This window comes from Ruditapes philippinarum, unplaced genomic scaffold (assembly GCF_026571515.1).
Source record: "Ruditapes philippinarum isolate M1 unplaced genomic scaffold, ASM2657151v2 ctg452_1_1_1_1, whole genome shotgun sequence".
In the NCBI taxonomy this organism is placed as follows: Eukaryota; Metazoa; Mollusca; class Bivalvia; order Venerida; family Veneridae; genus Ruditapes; species Ruditapes philippinarum.
In genome coordinates, this window is record NW_026859349.1 from 261,528 (window position 1) to 278,093 (window position 16,566).

The following is a 16,566-nucleotide window of genomic DNA, read 5'->3' on the forward strand; positions in this document are numbered from 1 at the left end:
ACTGACATACAAAAAGTACCGAAATTACGAACCTATGTTACCCTTAAGGAAAATTTTATAACAGAAAAATATGTACAGTTAAATTTGAATAAAAAAGAAAGATCAGTGTTATCTCAGTTTAGGTGTGGCATTCTCCCGTTAAAGATTGAAACTGGACGTTATATCAGTGAAACACCAGAGCAGAGAATTTGTTTGTTCTGTACCGATAATAAAATAGAAGATGAAAAGCACTTTTTAGTCCAATGTCCCTTTTACAACAACATCAGAGTAGACATTTGTAGTGAAAAATTTATGAATACCGATTTTATGAACATGAACGTTATATCAAAATGAAATATCTTGTTGTAAGCTTTCCACGAAAAGTAGCTAAATACTCGTACCTTGTTAACGCTTATCTAAAAAGAAAGAAATCTTTGTTTAATCGTTAAAATATTTTTGTTTATAACAAAAGACTAAAATTATTTTTTTCCCGAACAGCTTAAGATTAGAAATTCTATTGTAAATTAAATTCAATATAGATCTGTACATTGTTTTGTAGCATACACGATTATTTATCCTGCAATAATTTGTGTTGATATTATGTATATATGTTGATGTCGTTATTTTGCATGTTTTGTGTCCTCATGGGCTTTAAAGCATATTCGAATAAAATAAAATGTCTACTGTTTACTGTTAAAGCTACATGAAATGAAATATGTACGTATTTTTCCGTCTAAATAATTGTCTCCTACAAGCTAGTTCGTGAACAGAGATATATGTACATTAATTAAGAAAGTATTTATGATTAGAAAACAAGATTTAATAATGGGAACAATACTGGTAATATTTGGTTTGATAGCAAGTTTACAATCAATATTTTGCAGTATTAATCACTATAATTCTACTGTGTTACTAATGCAGTAATAGGTATTTATGTATATTTTGACCTCTTTGTGGTAATTTACGTGGATTGTAAGTGATGTTTGCAATGTGTAAATTATTTTCTTTGTTCACTTCACAATATTTTACTTTTAAATACATTTTCAAAATTTTCATGAAAATCAGCATGAATCTAGGGGCATGCTGCTTTAATCATAATAAAACAATTACTGTACGAAAATTTCGCTGGATAACTAAGTCTATGATCTAAGTCACATGGCAAATGTTATTTTGTCATTTTGCATATATTTTGAACGTGCATTAGCAATGAGAAACAGTAACGTTTAGTACACCGTTGAAATCTTCCAGCAAAGCGTTAAAGCTCCTGGCCGTACAGTTTTACAATCTTTACATTGCTCTTTTTCTTGTTTTCGATTTAATATCATTCGTCAAGTCTTTATGTCATACTTCAGTCTTTATAGAATACATTAAGTGTACGTCATTTGTCAAGTATACCCGTTAAACGTTCAGATTAAATAAGCCGTTGTTCAGACTTAACGTAATTCGTTATGTGTTTATGCCGTACGTTAAACATCATTTGAGCCGTGTCACGACAAAACCAACATAATGGGTTTGCGACCAGCATGGATCCAGACCAGCCTGCGCATCCGCGCAGTCTGATCAGGATCCATGCTGTTCGCTTACAGACTCTTTAACAAGTAGAGAAATTTATAGCTAACAGCATGGATCCTGATCAGACTGCGCGGATGCACATTCTGGTCTGGATCCATGCTGGTCGCAAACCCATTATGTTGTTTTTGCCGTACGTTTAACATCATTTCATTATTCATTCTAGTACTTGGCTGCTATATCATTCTTTCAATATTATTTTAACTTTTCATTAATATACTGGTTCGATCCTTCTAAATATTGTTACTTTATTTTCGCCTGCAGCATGAAAAAAATATACATCTGTAATTTAAATGAAACCTGAACGTAGAAATAAAAGATAATTTTTTTCGTTTCCTGAACATATGGTGGCTGATTTGTGCCATTCGTGTTTTCGCCCCGGGACCGCGAAAAGTCGAAAATTAACAACTAATGGCGGAAGCGCGGAGCGAAAACACGCTAATAAGCGAGGGCGCGGGGCGAAGTTAAAGAAATAAAACTTCTCGGAGCGAGATTTTAGAAATAAAACGGCGGGGGGCGCGGGGCGAAAACACGCTTATATCGTGTTTTCGCTCCGTGCCCCCGCCATTTAACTTAATATTAATTATCGACTTTTGGCTTGGCGGGGCCGCGGGACGAAAACACGCTAATTAGCGTGTTGCGCGGCGAAATTTTAATTATTAAACTTCGACCCCACTAATAAGCGGGACAACAACACGCTTATTAGCGGAGCGCGCGGCGAAGTTTAATTTATCAAACTTCGTCCCGCGACCCCGCTAATAAGCGTGTTTTCGTCCCGCGACCCCGCCGTTTTATTTCTGAAATCTTGCTCCGCGCCCCCGCGGGCGAAGTTTAATTTCTTAAACTTCGCCCCGCTCCCTCGCTAATTAGTGCTTTCGCTCCGCGTCCCGCCGTTTTAACTTGTTAATTTTCGACTTTTGGCATTGCGGGGTCGCGGGGCGAAAACACGAATGGCACAAATCAGCCACCATATGTACCTGTGATTGTGAAGTCACTTCTGTATTTATTTTCCTTTATTGTATGTTTTATAGTTTTTATTTTCAATTATTCAATAAACAGCTACCATATATTATGTTAGCCGCTTGAATATCGTGTTTCAGCTGTATTGATCGTAACATAACCTACATTTAAAAATATTTTACATTTTAAAGAGGTTGTTGAGGATTTTAACTGGTTCGTTGACTCAGGGGTATCTGCACAAATACAGGCTATTGTTACAGGTATGATTTTAAACTTTAAATATGTATTTATTATAATTTTTATAACCTTTTTCATATTTATGATCTAAAGCTGACTAAAAATGAATGAAAAAATTGATAACGCAGAATGATTATAACTCTAAGTGCATTGATCTCATGTGCAAGGTACTTTAAAGAAACTAAAAGTAAAGTTTCAGTTTAATATAAGGCTATTTAGAAGGAAAAAATCAGGAATACAGGAAAGATCCGGTTGGCTATGTTTTTTTTTTCTTTTCTTAATTGCTATTTATAACAACTAACTTCAACCTACTTTTAACACCATTTGCAGCGAACGTTCGAAAAGCATAAACTTTATTGCAAGGTATAAATGTGTATGATACTGTACGCGTTACCTACTTAAATTAACTTCTCGATATTTACATTATACCAGGGTATATGAAGGTCTAAATATGCAGAATACGGACTCCGATGGCAAAAGTTTGAGTTTTCAAGAGATTATAAAAACATGGACGGAGAGACTGATAAAGGCTCAAATACCGAAAGCTGAGTGGTCAGTAAACAAAATAGTTGCGCATATATTAGGCAAGAAAGATAAACAGGGTGTTGACATGAAAAGTGTCCCAACAGAAACTACTTTAAGTAAAATTGAAGAAATGTGTGGTGAGAGATTGAAAGGTACACCTGTACCTTTTATTTTAGGTCAATGTGATTTTCTGGACATGACATTACTGATGAAACAACCAGTACTAATTCCCAGGCCAGAAACAGAAGAATTTGCAAAGATTATAATCAAAGAATGGCCTTTCGATCAGGAACGTGAAGTGAAAGTTTTAGAAGTTGGTTGTGGAGCAGGAGTTCTAGCTGTGTATATACTACACAAACTTCCTAATGTGAAATGTGTTGCTATGGACATAAGCAAACCTTCTTGCGAATTAACAATGGACAATGCTAAACGATACAATCTCCAAGATAGAATTGAAGTTATACACGGAGACATATTGACAGATTCGGTAGTATCCGAATTATCCCAAAGGGGACCTTATGATGTCGTTTTGAGCAATCCTCCATATTTAACAACAGAAGAAATAAGTGAACTTGATAATGAAATCGTACAATTTGAGGACCACGATGCTCTCTTTGGCGGAAATGATGGTCTCGACGTCGTCAGAAAGGTTATTGTAGAGTCTGGCAAGTTTTTCAAGGATGAAAATAGCGTTATTCTGTTAAAAGTTGGATCCTGGCTTACTGAGAGGATAAAGACATTTCTTGAAGAAAGGTCTGACCTCAGATTATCATATACAGACAAGGGCTCTGCAGGAAGAGTGCAGTTTTGTCAAATGAAGTTAATTAAATAACAGTTTAACAATATCCCAATGCGACTCCACTCAAACTTTTTGACATGACAGGACTGGAAATATTTTTTTCCAGACTTTTTATACCTATTGGTGAAGGTCTATAACAATAAATTGTGTGAAAATTTCTGAATATTCGCTCTGTATTTTTTTTAAATGTCCTAAAATTGAGAGGCGAAGACGTTTTTACACAAATCGGGCTAAGAATTGCCTTAAATATCAATTTTCAAATTAATTCCGAGTATATCTTTTTATATTCTTTATATTTTATATGATCTGTGAATGTGGCAAGACACTATTAGTTAAAACAAACTTTATTTCAGTTCGAATGTGTATGAAGCTATGAGCTGATATAAACACTGTGTCCAAATAACCAAACCAAACGAGGCACATAGAGATGGGAAATTATTCTTAGACATGCGAAGGGAAAAGAACGAAACCTTCCTCTAGAGAGGAGTTTGGACCTACGTAATAAATAAGAATACTTAAATAACTTAGTCCAAAGATGTAAGAATGCAGTCGCGGCAAGAAAACAAAAACAAAAAACATGAAAAAAAAAAAAAGGTAATACAGAACCACGCAGTAAATTTGTTTACGACATGTGAAAATTCAGGTACATTGAATAGTAACACGTCTGTGCAAATGGCAAAGAGATATGAATGGTCATAAAAAAAAGATCACTATGTTAAGAAGAAACGTCTCAAATAAAAACAAATAAAATGTCGGTTACAAGATATACTGAATTGACTTCAAAATACACACAAACATTAGGTCATCCAAATGTAAAGTCTTCTATTTGATAAAAACCCTGTTGGCTTAAAATGAGAGAAATCCAGTCGTCGGTAAGGTAAACCTTCCGTGATATTATCTTTTGAAAGTATGGCTGGTGAAGTCAGACGGAAGCTTTAATTTGGTTTTTCAACCATTTTCTAAATCAAATGGGCCGTGTCATGACAAAACCAACATAATGGGTTCTCGACCAGCATGGATCCAGACCATCCTGCGCATCCGCGCAGTCTGATCAGGATCCATGCTGTTCGCTATCAGTTTCTCTACTTGTTATAGGGTTGGTAAGCGAACAGCATGGATCCTGATCAGACTGCGCGGATGCGCAGGCTGGTCTGGATCCATGATGGTCGCAAACGCATTACGTTGGTTTTGTCGTGACACGGCTCAAATACATCAAGAATTAACGAGTATAACGCAATATAATAAAATTAAGAAATAATATCGGTCTTAGCATATTTATCGGCTATTTAATGATGGGGAAAAATCCCGGGATCCGGGAAGCCCGGGATCCATGATCATATTAGATATATAGGGAAAACTGATAAACTATATTTGTGTTGATTATTGTCGTAATGAAAGGCGATAAAACGTTAACTTTTTACTTGTCATTGTATGTAATGAACAGTAAATTAATTTAGCGTAAGATTTGAATATATTTAGAGCTTTTAATCAACAAACTTAAAATGCGTAAATAATAATCAATATTCAACTTGAATTTATACACAATGCCATTGTTGATTATGTGTTAAGTACTTGTGGATATTGTTATTATTGGACAGTGTTTAATTAAGTCTTTGATTAGGAAATTCAAAAAGGTTTTGCAACTGATATATAAATATGTAAAAATTATGTTGAGAAGTTGTTAAGAACTTGTGGAGATTGATTTCGAATAATAACATCTCAGAAATTTTAATGAATAGGAACAATTAAAACATATAAGTTTATTCGAAATAATATTCAACTTGAATTTATACACAATATACATTTAGTCAATTGATAATGGTTTTAGGCAAAGCCAGTTTATTGAAACCTTAAATAATATTATTTGATCGCAAGTTTAGTATGATTATTATCTATTGTCTATGCTTGCTATTTGACTGATTGGTTGATATGTTATTAAATTTTGATTTTTATCGTTTTCTTCTTCTCATTCCTTTATGAGAGAGTCCCTCGTGTTACATAAGGCAGCAATTACCTTCAGAGTTTTATTTGCTTCTTTTAATGATTAATATTTTGTTTCTAGCTTTTAAGGAAAATGGCCTTTGGATGAAAATTTCAGAACAATCGATAATGCAAGTTGTCTAAGGGAATGAAGTTTTAAAGGAAGATGGAAGGGTCCGTCTTATTGTTTCTCTTAGTAGCCAAACTATACAAGCAGATAAATGCTCTGCCATAATGTCAATCCATGAATGGAAATATATTGCTAGCTAATTGATGCGAAATGTCAAATCTCCTTGCAATATCCCTGAATGTTAATGCTAATCCCAGTCGCATCAGTTCTGATAAAATTTGATCAGGTACACTTAACTTAATATATGACAAGTTTTTACCATACTGAGAAAGTGTGGATATTAATGTCATAAACACTGACAAGCTAAGTCCTGTGTAAAACTTCGAATCGGTATCTGTTTTAATGTTGTCTGCTGTAAATTCATGTACTGAATGTTGTGTTGATGCATTTCTTGTTTTTTCCTTGTACCAGTAATTATGATCAAGTTGAACAATATCTATAGTTTGAGTACTACTGTCAAATAATTTGGGTTTTACATAATTTTTACGCAGTGCAGAGTACATGTGGCAGCAACTTGATTCACATTGATCAGTAAATACACTTTGCTCAATAAATTTTCATCAACAAATATACAACAGTTTTGTTTGAGTGAATGGCACATGTTCCAAAACATTTTATTCTGTTTACATATAGTATGCATTAGAGTGTGTGTAGAATCACATAATCGTTCTCTGTTACTGTACAAAACTTTTGATAATCGACGATAACAGTATGGACAAGTAATGCTTACTGTGTTTAGATATTAAACAAACATTTCATAGATATATCTTTATACCATTTATAAAGAATAAAATATCAAATTATATCATTTTGAACTCGTGTAACACAAAGCACATTTTTCTATTTCAATCAAAACACAATAGAAATGATACGTTTGATAAAGAGAAAGAGAGCAAACTTAAGCAAAGTATAGGCACATTCTAATCATATCTATGTATCATAGGAACTCTGGAACAGGACCGCATATTGCGGCGCATAAATCCGAATCCGTACCGGCTTTACATATTGTTTGTCCGACCTTTGAATATCTTTTCATATTATGCGAGCAGGTGGTCTTTAATTGTCTAATCTCAATTTAATATAATCTGCTAATTTAAAAATCAGTCAAATTTACGGTATATTGAAAAAAGAAAAGGAGTGACATCCGCCATTTGCCGCAACGTTCGGCGTAAGTTATTCCCCTTGATATGCTTGATTTTTGTTTTATTTTTTTTAGTAATGAATACCAGATGAGTGCCTAAAATATTTATCTATGGATCATGTTTTAATATTCCCTTTTTCAGTCAGGCAAAATCAGTTGGACCCTATTACTAAAGTGTCTGTTTTCTCCATGTTAACAAATCAAAACACGAATACGCCCGTTATAATGCCGCCTATACATGTCAACACGTGTAAACAATAAACCGTTAACGTTATATCCGGACGATACCTGATAGTTGACAAAAATAACGGGAACAAAATTCTGAAAAAATAGTAATCAATTGTAGCCAAAGGGGATAAACTCATGCCGAAAACGTTGCGGCAAATGGCGGATGTCACTCCTTGTCTTTTTTTATAATACCGTAAAATTTGACCAGTTTTAAAAGAGACAGATTGGGTTCAATTGATAATATATTTTTTGAGTCCATACATTCGGATAATACTAAAAGATATTTAGATGTAGCAGAAACATTTTTGCGACGGACGCGCCCTCAGGCGCGTTCAGAGCTATGTCATCTACACATGGGATTTCGTCTGCTACAATCGCGCAATGTGTCCTCAACCGAATAATAGCCCACGAAATAGTACATGAATTTGATCCTATGAAACTCCCATACTTCGTCGGGATATCTTAAAAACTTCCATATTTAGCCTTTTCAATTTCAAATTAAGTTATCCAAGTTAAAATATAAACGTATTTGATTGGTAAAAACGCTGTAACCCCGTAGTATTATTGCGCAATTATGCAAATAACTGCTGAAACAATTTACCGCTGTCGAAAAAGTAGGACAGCAAATTATGCTATAATTAAGGAGTAAGCTCAATAATTCATAGAAATTATAAGCAGGAAATAAATATTTCCCCATTAAACAAAACATTTTTATTAACAGATCAAAAGGTTTTCGTGACTTTAGAATAACCCGCGCATTAATAAAAGAAGAACTCTTTTCGTGACTCATATCGCGGGTTTAAGTTATTAATAAATTAGACTACAGAACAATGGTTAGTATTATAAATAATGCATGTAACAAGGGTGTTTTTCAACACTTTACCACCATGTAGTCTTTCATGGTAATCTTTATTGAAGGAAGTTATAATATCAGATCTACTTCCGATTCTTGTGTTTTGTTTACATAGTTTTCTAGGTCACGATATGAGTGATTATAATAGCCTTCGACCAGAAGATAACACTATTCTTAAAATAGATTCTGCATCATCTGTGCTAACTTTCGGACGAGTAAATAAACCAGCGGATACTTATTTTGTTTACATGTGTACATGCAATACTTTAAGAAATTCTATACACAATTAATTGCTGATGATTTTAACCAAAAATATTTTTAATGAGACATATCCAAGAGAAATAAAAATACAAATGACTTATATTTTATTGTCTATATGCCCACTATGATATAACACGAAGCAATTCTAATTAACATTCTCACATGTATTATGATTGAAGTTTATTTGCATGGTTTTATTTTAGAAATATTTCGTTGACAGTTTTTTCTCTACAAATCTCGAACTTGTATGGAACAAATTTTCTCTGTTATATCTTTTGTGTTGTTTTTTTTTTCTAAAAAAAGCCTTAATGTCTCTCCGGTTGCATGTCCGTCGCATTCAGTGCTGCGGCACTTTGATTAAAAACCGTTACACGATCGAAAATATGCGCCGCAATCTGCGGTCCCGTTCTCGAGTTCCTATGCTATGTATATTTAGTATCATTATTATAATAAGAATTTTACTAACAAGATAAACTATACAGGGAAATCATGCAACCATATCAATCGCAAGATATAGTCATAAACAATAATTTCATCTTGAATCTGGTACGCGTTATGTTTGTATATAGCTGTATGTTGAGCAATTAAAAGACATTTGAAAGTATATTTCGTTGATAATGGCGAAAGTTGAAAACAACGTTTTGATAAAAAGTATATTTAAAGATAACGGTAACTGCAAACGATAACTAATATGACTGACGTCAGTTATGATATTTATCGAGAGTGTGTAAAAGAAAATAGATAATACTGGCAATGTAAGGTCCAACCAAAAATGTGTGTTTTCCTTGCGTCTTGTTACATAGATTCGTGTCACATACACATACCACAAGATGTTTATCTTGTGAACATTCTGCTACTAGAGTTATATTTGAACAGCCTCTTGTTATCACTGGAAAGAAACAAATGCAGATTTATTGTCAGTGTTAGACAACTGAACACGTTTGAAATGTTTTTAATATGATCTTTCGACAGGACTGAAATCAAAATGAATATCTGAATATCTCACATAAGAAAAAAATGAAAGCAATTTCATTATACTTTTTCTCTAGGAAGAGAAATACATTTCATAACAAAACATAATAATAAGATAAATATAAAAACAAAACACATCAAAATAATGCAAAGAAATAGCCATACTCTCGATTAGACTTATATTAAGTTGAAATTTCAACACGAAATGTATTGTATGTATGTACCAAATATGCATGTATGTTATGTCATTATATACAAAGCTATTTCTAATTCACTGTTTAGTTTAAAGTGACATTATGCTCATATTTTCATAGTCAAGTTGAGCTGATTTGACTTTAAATTTCAAAAGATTGACTGTTAAAATGGTGTTTGACCAAGAGTTGATATTGGAAAACGTTCAGGATAAAATTATAAATCTGCCTAAAATATAAAAAGACTGCCCCACTCTTTTTATAAACTGAGCGTTAGAGGTAAATTCTAATAGATATTTAAAGAATTTTATTTGGATCTGTGCATTATTTATTGTTTATGGGAAGTAAATTATTAAATTAAAAGGAATTATGGTAAAAATGAAAACATATTTTGATATTCAACTGTTCACTCACTTTATACCCATGGATGGGCATAATGTCACTTTAATGACTTATATATTCATTCATTTTTAACAATATTAAATCATTATTTGAGCCGCGTCATGACAAAACCAACATAATGGGTTTGCGACCAGCATGGATCCTGATCAGACTGCGCGTGGATTCAGACCAGCCTGCGCATCCGCGCAGTCTGATCAGGATCCATGCTGTTCGCTATCAGTTTCTCTACTTGTTATAGAGTTTGTAAGCCAACAGCATGGATCCTGATCAGGCTGCGCAGATGCAGAGGCTGGTCTGGATCCATGCTGGTCGCAAACGCACTATGTTGGTTTTGTCATGACGCAGCTCAAATATACTTACAACCATCTATGTTTGATTTAACGCAAGAGCCTTCACAAGTCACAATGTCAGATCCACCAAAGGGGTCATTGCATGAGTCACAGCTGTAACATCTTAAAGTTGACACTCCTGTTACTGCAACAAATATTTTGAAATCATTTTCATTTCTCTCAAGTCGTGTCTTTTATACTTTTTGCTTCGTTTTCATTTAAACATTATAAGAAAAGTAGATGAACTAGGACAGCAAAAATGATACAAGCTGAATCATTAAATCGGAAATCGCATTAAATTTTGTGAAACAAATTTGGAGTGTGCCACATGCCTTCTTACTTCCATACCAACAACGCAAGGCATTGAGAGAGCAATTGTATAACAGCAAAATCTTTCAAGATTGTTGTCGTTGTATATTGTTGTGATTTAATACCTTTAAAATGTTGCTGTATGCAATATAAAGCCTACCTTTAAACGTTTCAAGTATACAAGTTTCAAAACGTGTTGTAGTCATACGAATAACGACAAGCAATACTGCACATATCACTTTGAATAAATTAATAAAATCAATACTTAAGATATAATAGTGAAAAAAAAACTTCATTACAATATAAAAAATTGTTATGTTTTTTGCAATTTAGAAATAGTTGCCTTTTATATAAGCCTTCATTTTATATATTAAATGCTTAAATAATGATACTCACAATTTTGAATAATAAGTGTAACAACTAAGCCAAGTACAAGTTGCTTCATCTTTTAAATGTATTCCGAATACAATGCCTCGTTTCTTGTTTAAAACGCATGTACATAACATACATAAAATCTGGCAACTATTATTCCCTTCTGGCTCTTTTGCTAAAAACCGTCCAGCAAATCAATTAAACGACCTGATTTTGTTCTATTGTTAACCGCCCGATATTATTTGTGAGACAAAAGGACCTGACTATCGAGTAGATTTTGTGATTTCTCACCAATATCAATACTACAATAATGCACATTTATATCACTTATTGTTTGCTAGTCGGTATAACTGACATATCTAACGAACTATAATGTTTTATCGGTTTTCAAATCGCCACAAGGGTTTGTAAATGATATGCAGACTTATTCCTTGTACGGTAATAAGTATTTATTCACTTTGCATTGTAAAACTGAAAAAAAAAATCATTTTGAATGGTAACAAAAAGAATGCCGAAAGAGACAAAATGTTTGTACAGATTTACTACAGTTTCCTCAATCATCATCTGCTTTCATTAAATACAAAACAATTTTATTAGCACGGAAACAAACTTAGATAATTTGCCGCATTAGCATCTAATTATGTTCGGTACTTCCTAAGGCAAGTTTGATTTGCATTTGGTTTCACGGCCAAATATCTTTTAAGATATGATATACAGCAAAGAGGGTTTCATAGTATTATTGTGACCGATTAGCCAACCTTCAGAAATTTCAACGAACCGGAACCGAGCACTATCAAACAACTGGTAATTATTATACGAAGAAGTGGGCGTCAAAGATGTACAGATGTCCGAGGGGACAACTAGATTATTAAACAAGCTGTCATTTATATAGTACTATGCGTCCTTAAGTGATCTGACTGTCATCAGCAAGACATCATTAGGGACGTTCTGTGCGAAATGTTCTTCAAAGAATGAAAATGAATTAAGAACGCGTACAAGGGAGGTAAGCTCAAAGTTACGATATGTTTTAGTTGAACAAGTCTAAGTTAAAAGGTTATGACTAAAAACAATACACCAATCTAGCAGACGACAGGTTATTCTTATCGGTAGTTATCTCACTGTATACATTGTATGTAAAATGGTCAGACATATGGTCGGTTTAACAGTTCATTAAAATACTTTGATGTCAAAAGATGTGTTGAAGAATATACTGTAACGAAGCTAAGCATTGGTATAATCAATTTTGAAATCGGACATTTATATACAACAAACTAGTACAATTTGTATTGTTTTAGATCAAGAGATATCGAGTTTGTTTAAGGGAAACAACTGGTATTTTATCATTCATTACACACCTCCTCTATTGTTTGTCACAGGTCTATATTTTTCGGATAGATCTGTTAAACAAAAGAAAGTCCGTTATGAGGTCTATTTTTTGCACGTGCACAGGTCTGCTCTAGTCAAACAGACCCGGTCATGAAAAACACGTGAAAAAATAGACCTGCCTATGCGCATACAAAGACAACATGATATGCAATAGAAAATGAAAATAAATGTATATGATTGTCATAACATTCCTGTCTATGACTTACAAAATCTGGATGTTTAATGAATGCACTTAGCAATTATTCCAACATCCCTATATCAAATATTTGAATAAAATTATGGACAGGGTACCAGATTTTTTCAAAGTAATATTAATGTAAGCGGATCTTCTGTCATTAAGTTCACAATGTAACAAAAATAGACGCTTCAAATTCATTTAAAACATCTTAAACGTTCTAGAAAATCCAAAGTACATAAAAATTGTACCGAAAATTCATATCGAAAAAATATAACGAGAATATGTCCGTTTCACACGAATTTGTGATTAAAATAACGCCCATTTGAATATACTTTGCATTCGAAACCGCAGCAACCCACTGTTAATAGCGAAGTCCCAACCGCGGGATCACTCAGATTGTTAAATCCCCGTTTATCCCCTCCCCCTCTATTTGCTCTATTTGAGTTGGCAGCATTGCCGTTCTATTCAACCGGCGAAAAATCAAAACAGATATGTCCTGAAAACCTTCGAAGCAAGGACTTAGTCTAAAAGAATGCTACACAACAACGTTAAAAGAATTTTGTATAAATATACTCCAAAACTTGCTATATAGTATCATGCTTATACAAGTACTTAAAGTGGATTGGTCTACAATCGGCACATCTACCATTATAATTTCAAATACCGATAGAAACGGTAAAACTGTATTATTAAAAAAATTCTTGATTAAAAGAAATGTTAATAAAGTTATAGGTGATTTAGTATACAAATTTATATGCTGACCGATCATGTTTTATTCGATAACAATTTATAATCTGCTATATAAAATATAATATCGGATCATGTATCTCAGACAACACTATGCATATGCAAGTCTTTCGTAGTCTCCTGGGTATCCGGACATTTGCCCCCTCGGAAGTTTGCTGTGGTGGACATTTTCCCCCTTCATATCCTTGGAAGGGGCGTACATTTGCCACCCCCCCCCCCCCCCCGTTTTAAAAAAGTTGAAATATTCCATTGTTAAATTGATACCAAACTTCATCTCCTATTGTCAAAATTCAGTTGTGCTTCAATACACAAACTTTCGCGCAAATTTGTGAAAACAAAATAACATCCATAAATAAATAAAATAGAACGTTTCCATTGTTAAATTACATACTTAAAAATTATACAAGAGATGCCCTCTGACATATGACAAGTCGCCATAGCAATAAAAAAAGGAAGCAAACGTCCGAGGGGGCAACTGTCCGGCAGCAAATGTCCTAGAAACAACAATGTCTGATACGAAATACTATCAACATAATTATTCATTCTTTTACATACCTTCCATTACAGACCCATTGACTTTATTATTGACAAATTACACACTTAGCTTTTTTATTATTATTTTAAAGGGAAAGCAGAGTTAAATGCAAATTATATAATTAAACAGAACGTTAATAAAAGCTTACTTGTATATGCGCTGTGTTAAAAGTAATCTTTGTGCATTACATCAAATGCAGCTCAAGCCAATAGTTTAACGGTGTGTAAGTTGGATATCGGCCTCGTACATCGATCTTTCTGTTTAGGAAAGAACTGGTCACGAATTTCATGAAACACCTCGAGCGCTACGCGCTCTCGGTGTCACATGAAATTCGTGACCAGGTCTTTCCTAAACAGAAAGACCTCGTACTCGGTCGATATCCTATACATATACCTCGGTTATTAACGTAGTAACCGTCGTAGTTCATATTGAAAGTGTTTATGGGTGTATTATTACATGCACTCAATAGTTTAATACCTTATTCTTAACTAATACTGTTTCCCAGTATAACTGATAAATCGTAAAGTTTAAAGTCATTGACTTTGTTATAACTAATTTTCAATTTATTATGGTAGTGTTATTGAAAGAGACGAAGGAAAAGTTACAGAGATTTAGCATTGGTAACGTGTAATTAGATTAAATGAAAATATTACAACTACAACTACAAATATTTTATTGCATTAAAACAACATATTCCATCATACAGTTGTGTAGAACCGTACAAGCTATTAAAATATATATTTTACAGGACATATTTGTTTGGCAATATTGACCTGAGACTGATAAACTGTATGGAATTCATTACTTTCTGTAATTTTTCACGGTTAACCAATTAATTTTTAATGATAGTATAGTTCGCGACACTTTAATTAATAAATTAAATTACTGCCTGATTGTCTATGAAAGTAAATACGATGGCAAAGTAATGACGAGGTTGCAAGTCCGAATCCTCAACAAACTTTTTTGAGATTTCTTTAACATTTTTTAATTATACACATGTACAGCATATCTTGAGGAATTATTATTATTAATTAATTGCTTAATTCATTTGGTTTTTTATTTTCCCTTTTTTATTTCATAACTTTGATATATACATTTTTATGTAATATTTCATTTTTTTTCGTACAAAAGGTTATCACAGTTGTCAAGTTTCGCAAATTATATAAAAAGGGAAATACAGTTGACTCTCGGTAACTCGAAATCCAAGGAACTAGGTACATGTATTTTACTTCGAGAGAAACGGAATTCGAGTTACGTGGAACTACCGCCATTACGTTGACTTCGTACATGTATATACATGTACCTGATTGAATGTGCAAAGAAGTAGGTTTCTTATTGTTGTTAGCGGCAATGCTGCAATATTTAACCATTGAAATGACGGTAAATTACTATCAACTACAAATTATAAATGAACAAAAATATATCATTCAAAATTTAATACATGTTTATTAATAGTGAAACATTAACACACAATTATATTTGATTTAATTGATCATCGGACGAAAACGAAATTAGCAACTATCGTGAACCGGAAGTACAAATTAATGTATGCAATATGACGGAACATTAATTATACAAATATCATTTTACGTTGATAATACACATCAATGCCTAGGCTTGTTATTTGACTAGGCTGTTATTTGACTAACACCCGTCAGACTGGGCACGAGTCAACTTTTTTTAAAGAAATGTAATTTAATTTTTAATTTAGTTATCTAACTGTTAAAACCAATTAAGTCGTTGAAACGGATTAAAGACACTTTTTACGACGTGTTAATAATACATGATGACCGGCAATTAAAAATTACTATGAAACGTGTAAATCACGAGTGACAACATCTTACTTGATGTCGCCGACCTTTGATCAGTCGGCTGTTATCACAACTTCGACTAATTGAGATGAAAATATGTGGACTTTAATTGACGGGACCAAATTTTCTTTTCGACTAAACAGGAGTCTCGGTAAGTCAAAATTTGACCTAAGCGGAGTTAAAATACAAAGATAAAGAAGGAAATTTGACGGGACTTTAGAAATTATTCGACTAAGGCGGAATTTTGAGTAAAGCGATTTTGACTTGTTGAGAGTCAACTGTATATAAATTAATATTTCATTAAGATTCGAAACCGAAAACCTTAACCTACTGTCAGGGAAGCTATTTTTCAGGTGTCTTGTAAATATCTTTTAGTCATAGTAAAATAGAGAAAAACGGAATCTGTAAAGAACGCCCAAACGATAAAATTGAAAATGTTGCAGACTCGGTTTGAATGAGCCTGTTCATGGACGATACTGGAAAGTGCAAGTTACCGTCTAAGCCCCCTAGCACTGGCTTACGCAGAATTAAACATTTAAGCATGAAAATGGTGAAATTTTGTATTAAGAAACTTTCGCGGATGTGTTCATAAGGTGGTTATCTTGAAACCTTCAATGTGACATGTAAGTGCAATTCCATGAAAAACGGCGTATGGTCCCCAATTAAAAAAAG

General features: G+C 33.3%; 1 protein-coding gene and 1 long non-coding RNA gene across 2 annotated transcripts; one reads left to right on the top strand and one right to left on the bottom strand.

Annotated features, from left to right (window-relative positions):
- The first annotated feature begins 2,591 nt into the window (after nt 1-2,591).
- Nucleotides 2,592-4,232, top strand: LOC132756169 (MTRF1L release factor glutamine methyltransferase-like). The gene is made up of 2 exons (XM_060747167.1): nt 2,592-2,768; nt 3,178-4,232. Exon 2 carries the CDS (start codon nt 3,197-3,199, stop codon nt 4,100-4,102), a length of 906 nt encoding a protein of 301 aa, XP_060603150.1. The 5' UTR covers nt 2,592-2,768; nt 3,178-3,196; the 3' UTR covers nt 4,103-4,232.
- Nucleotides 4,233-9,090: 4,858 nt separating this feature from the next.
- LOC132756170 (uncharacterized) lies at nt 9,091-11,469 on the bottom strand. Its single transcript, XR_009629294.1, has 3 exons — nt 11,262-11,469; nt 10,588-10,701; nt 9,091-9,551 (listed from the first exon to the last, which is right to left on the bottom strand). It is a non-coding gene; the product is annotated as an uncharacterized LOC132756170 (long non-coding RNA).
- Nucleotides 11,470-16,566: the final 5,097 nt, after the last annotated feature.

What these genes read in the sequence shown, in the direction of transcription:
- LOC132756169 (XM_060747167.1), top strand. Translation starts at nt 3,197, where the DNA reads ATGCAGAATACGGACTCCGATGGCAAAAGTTTGAGTTTTCAAGAGATT.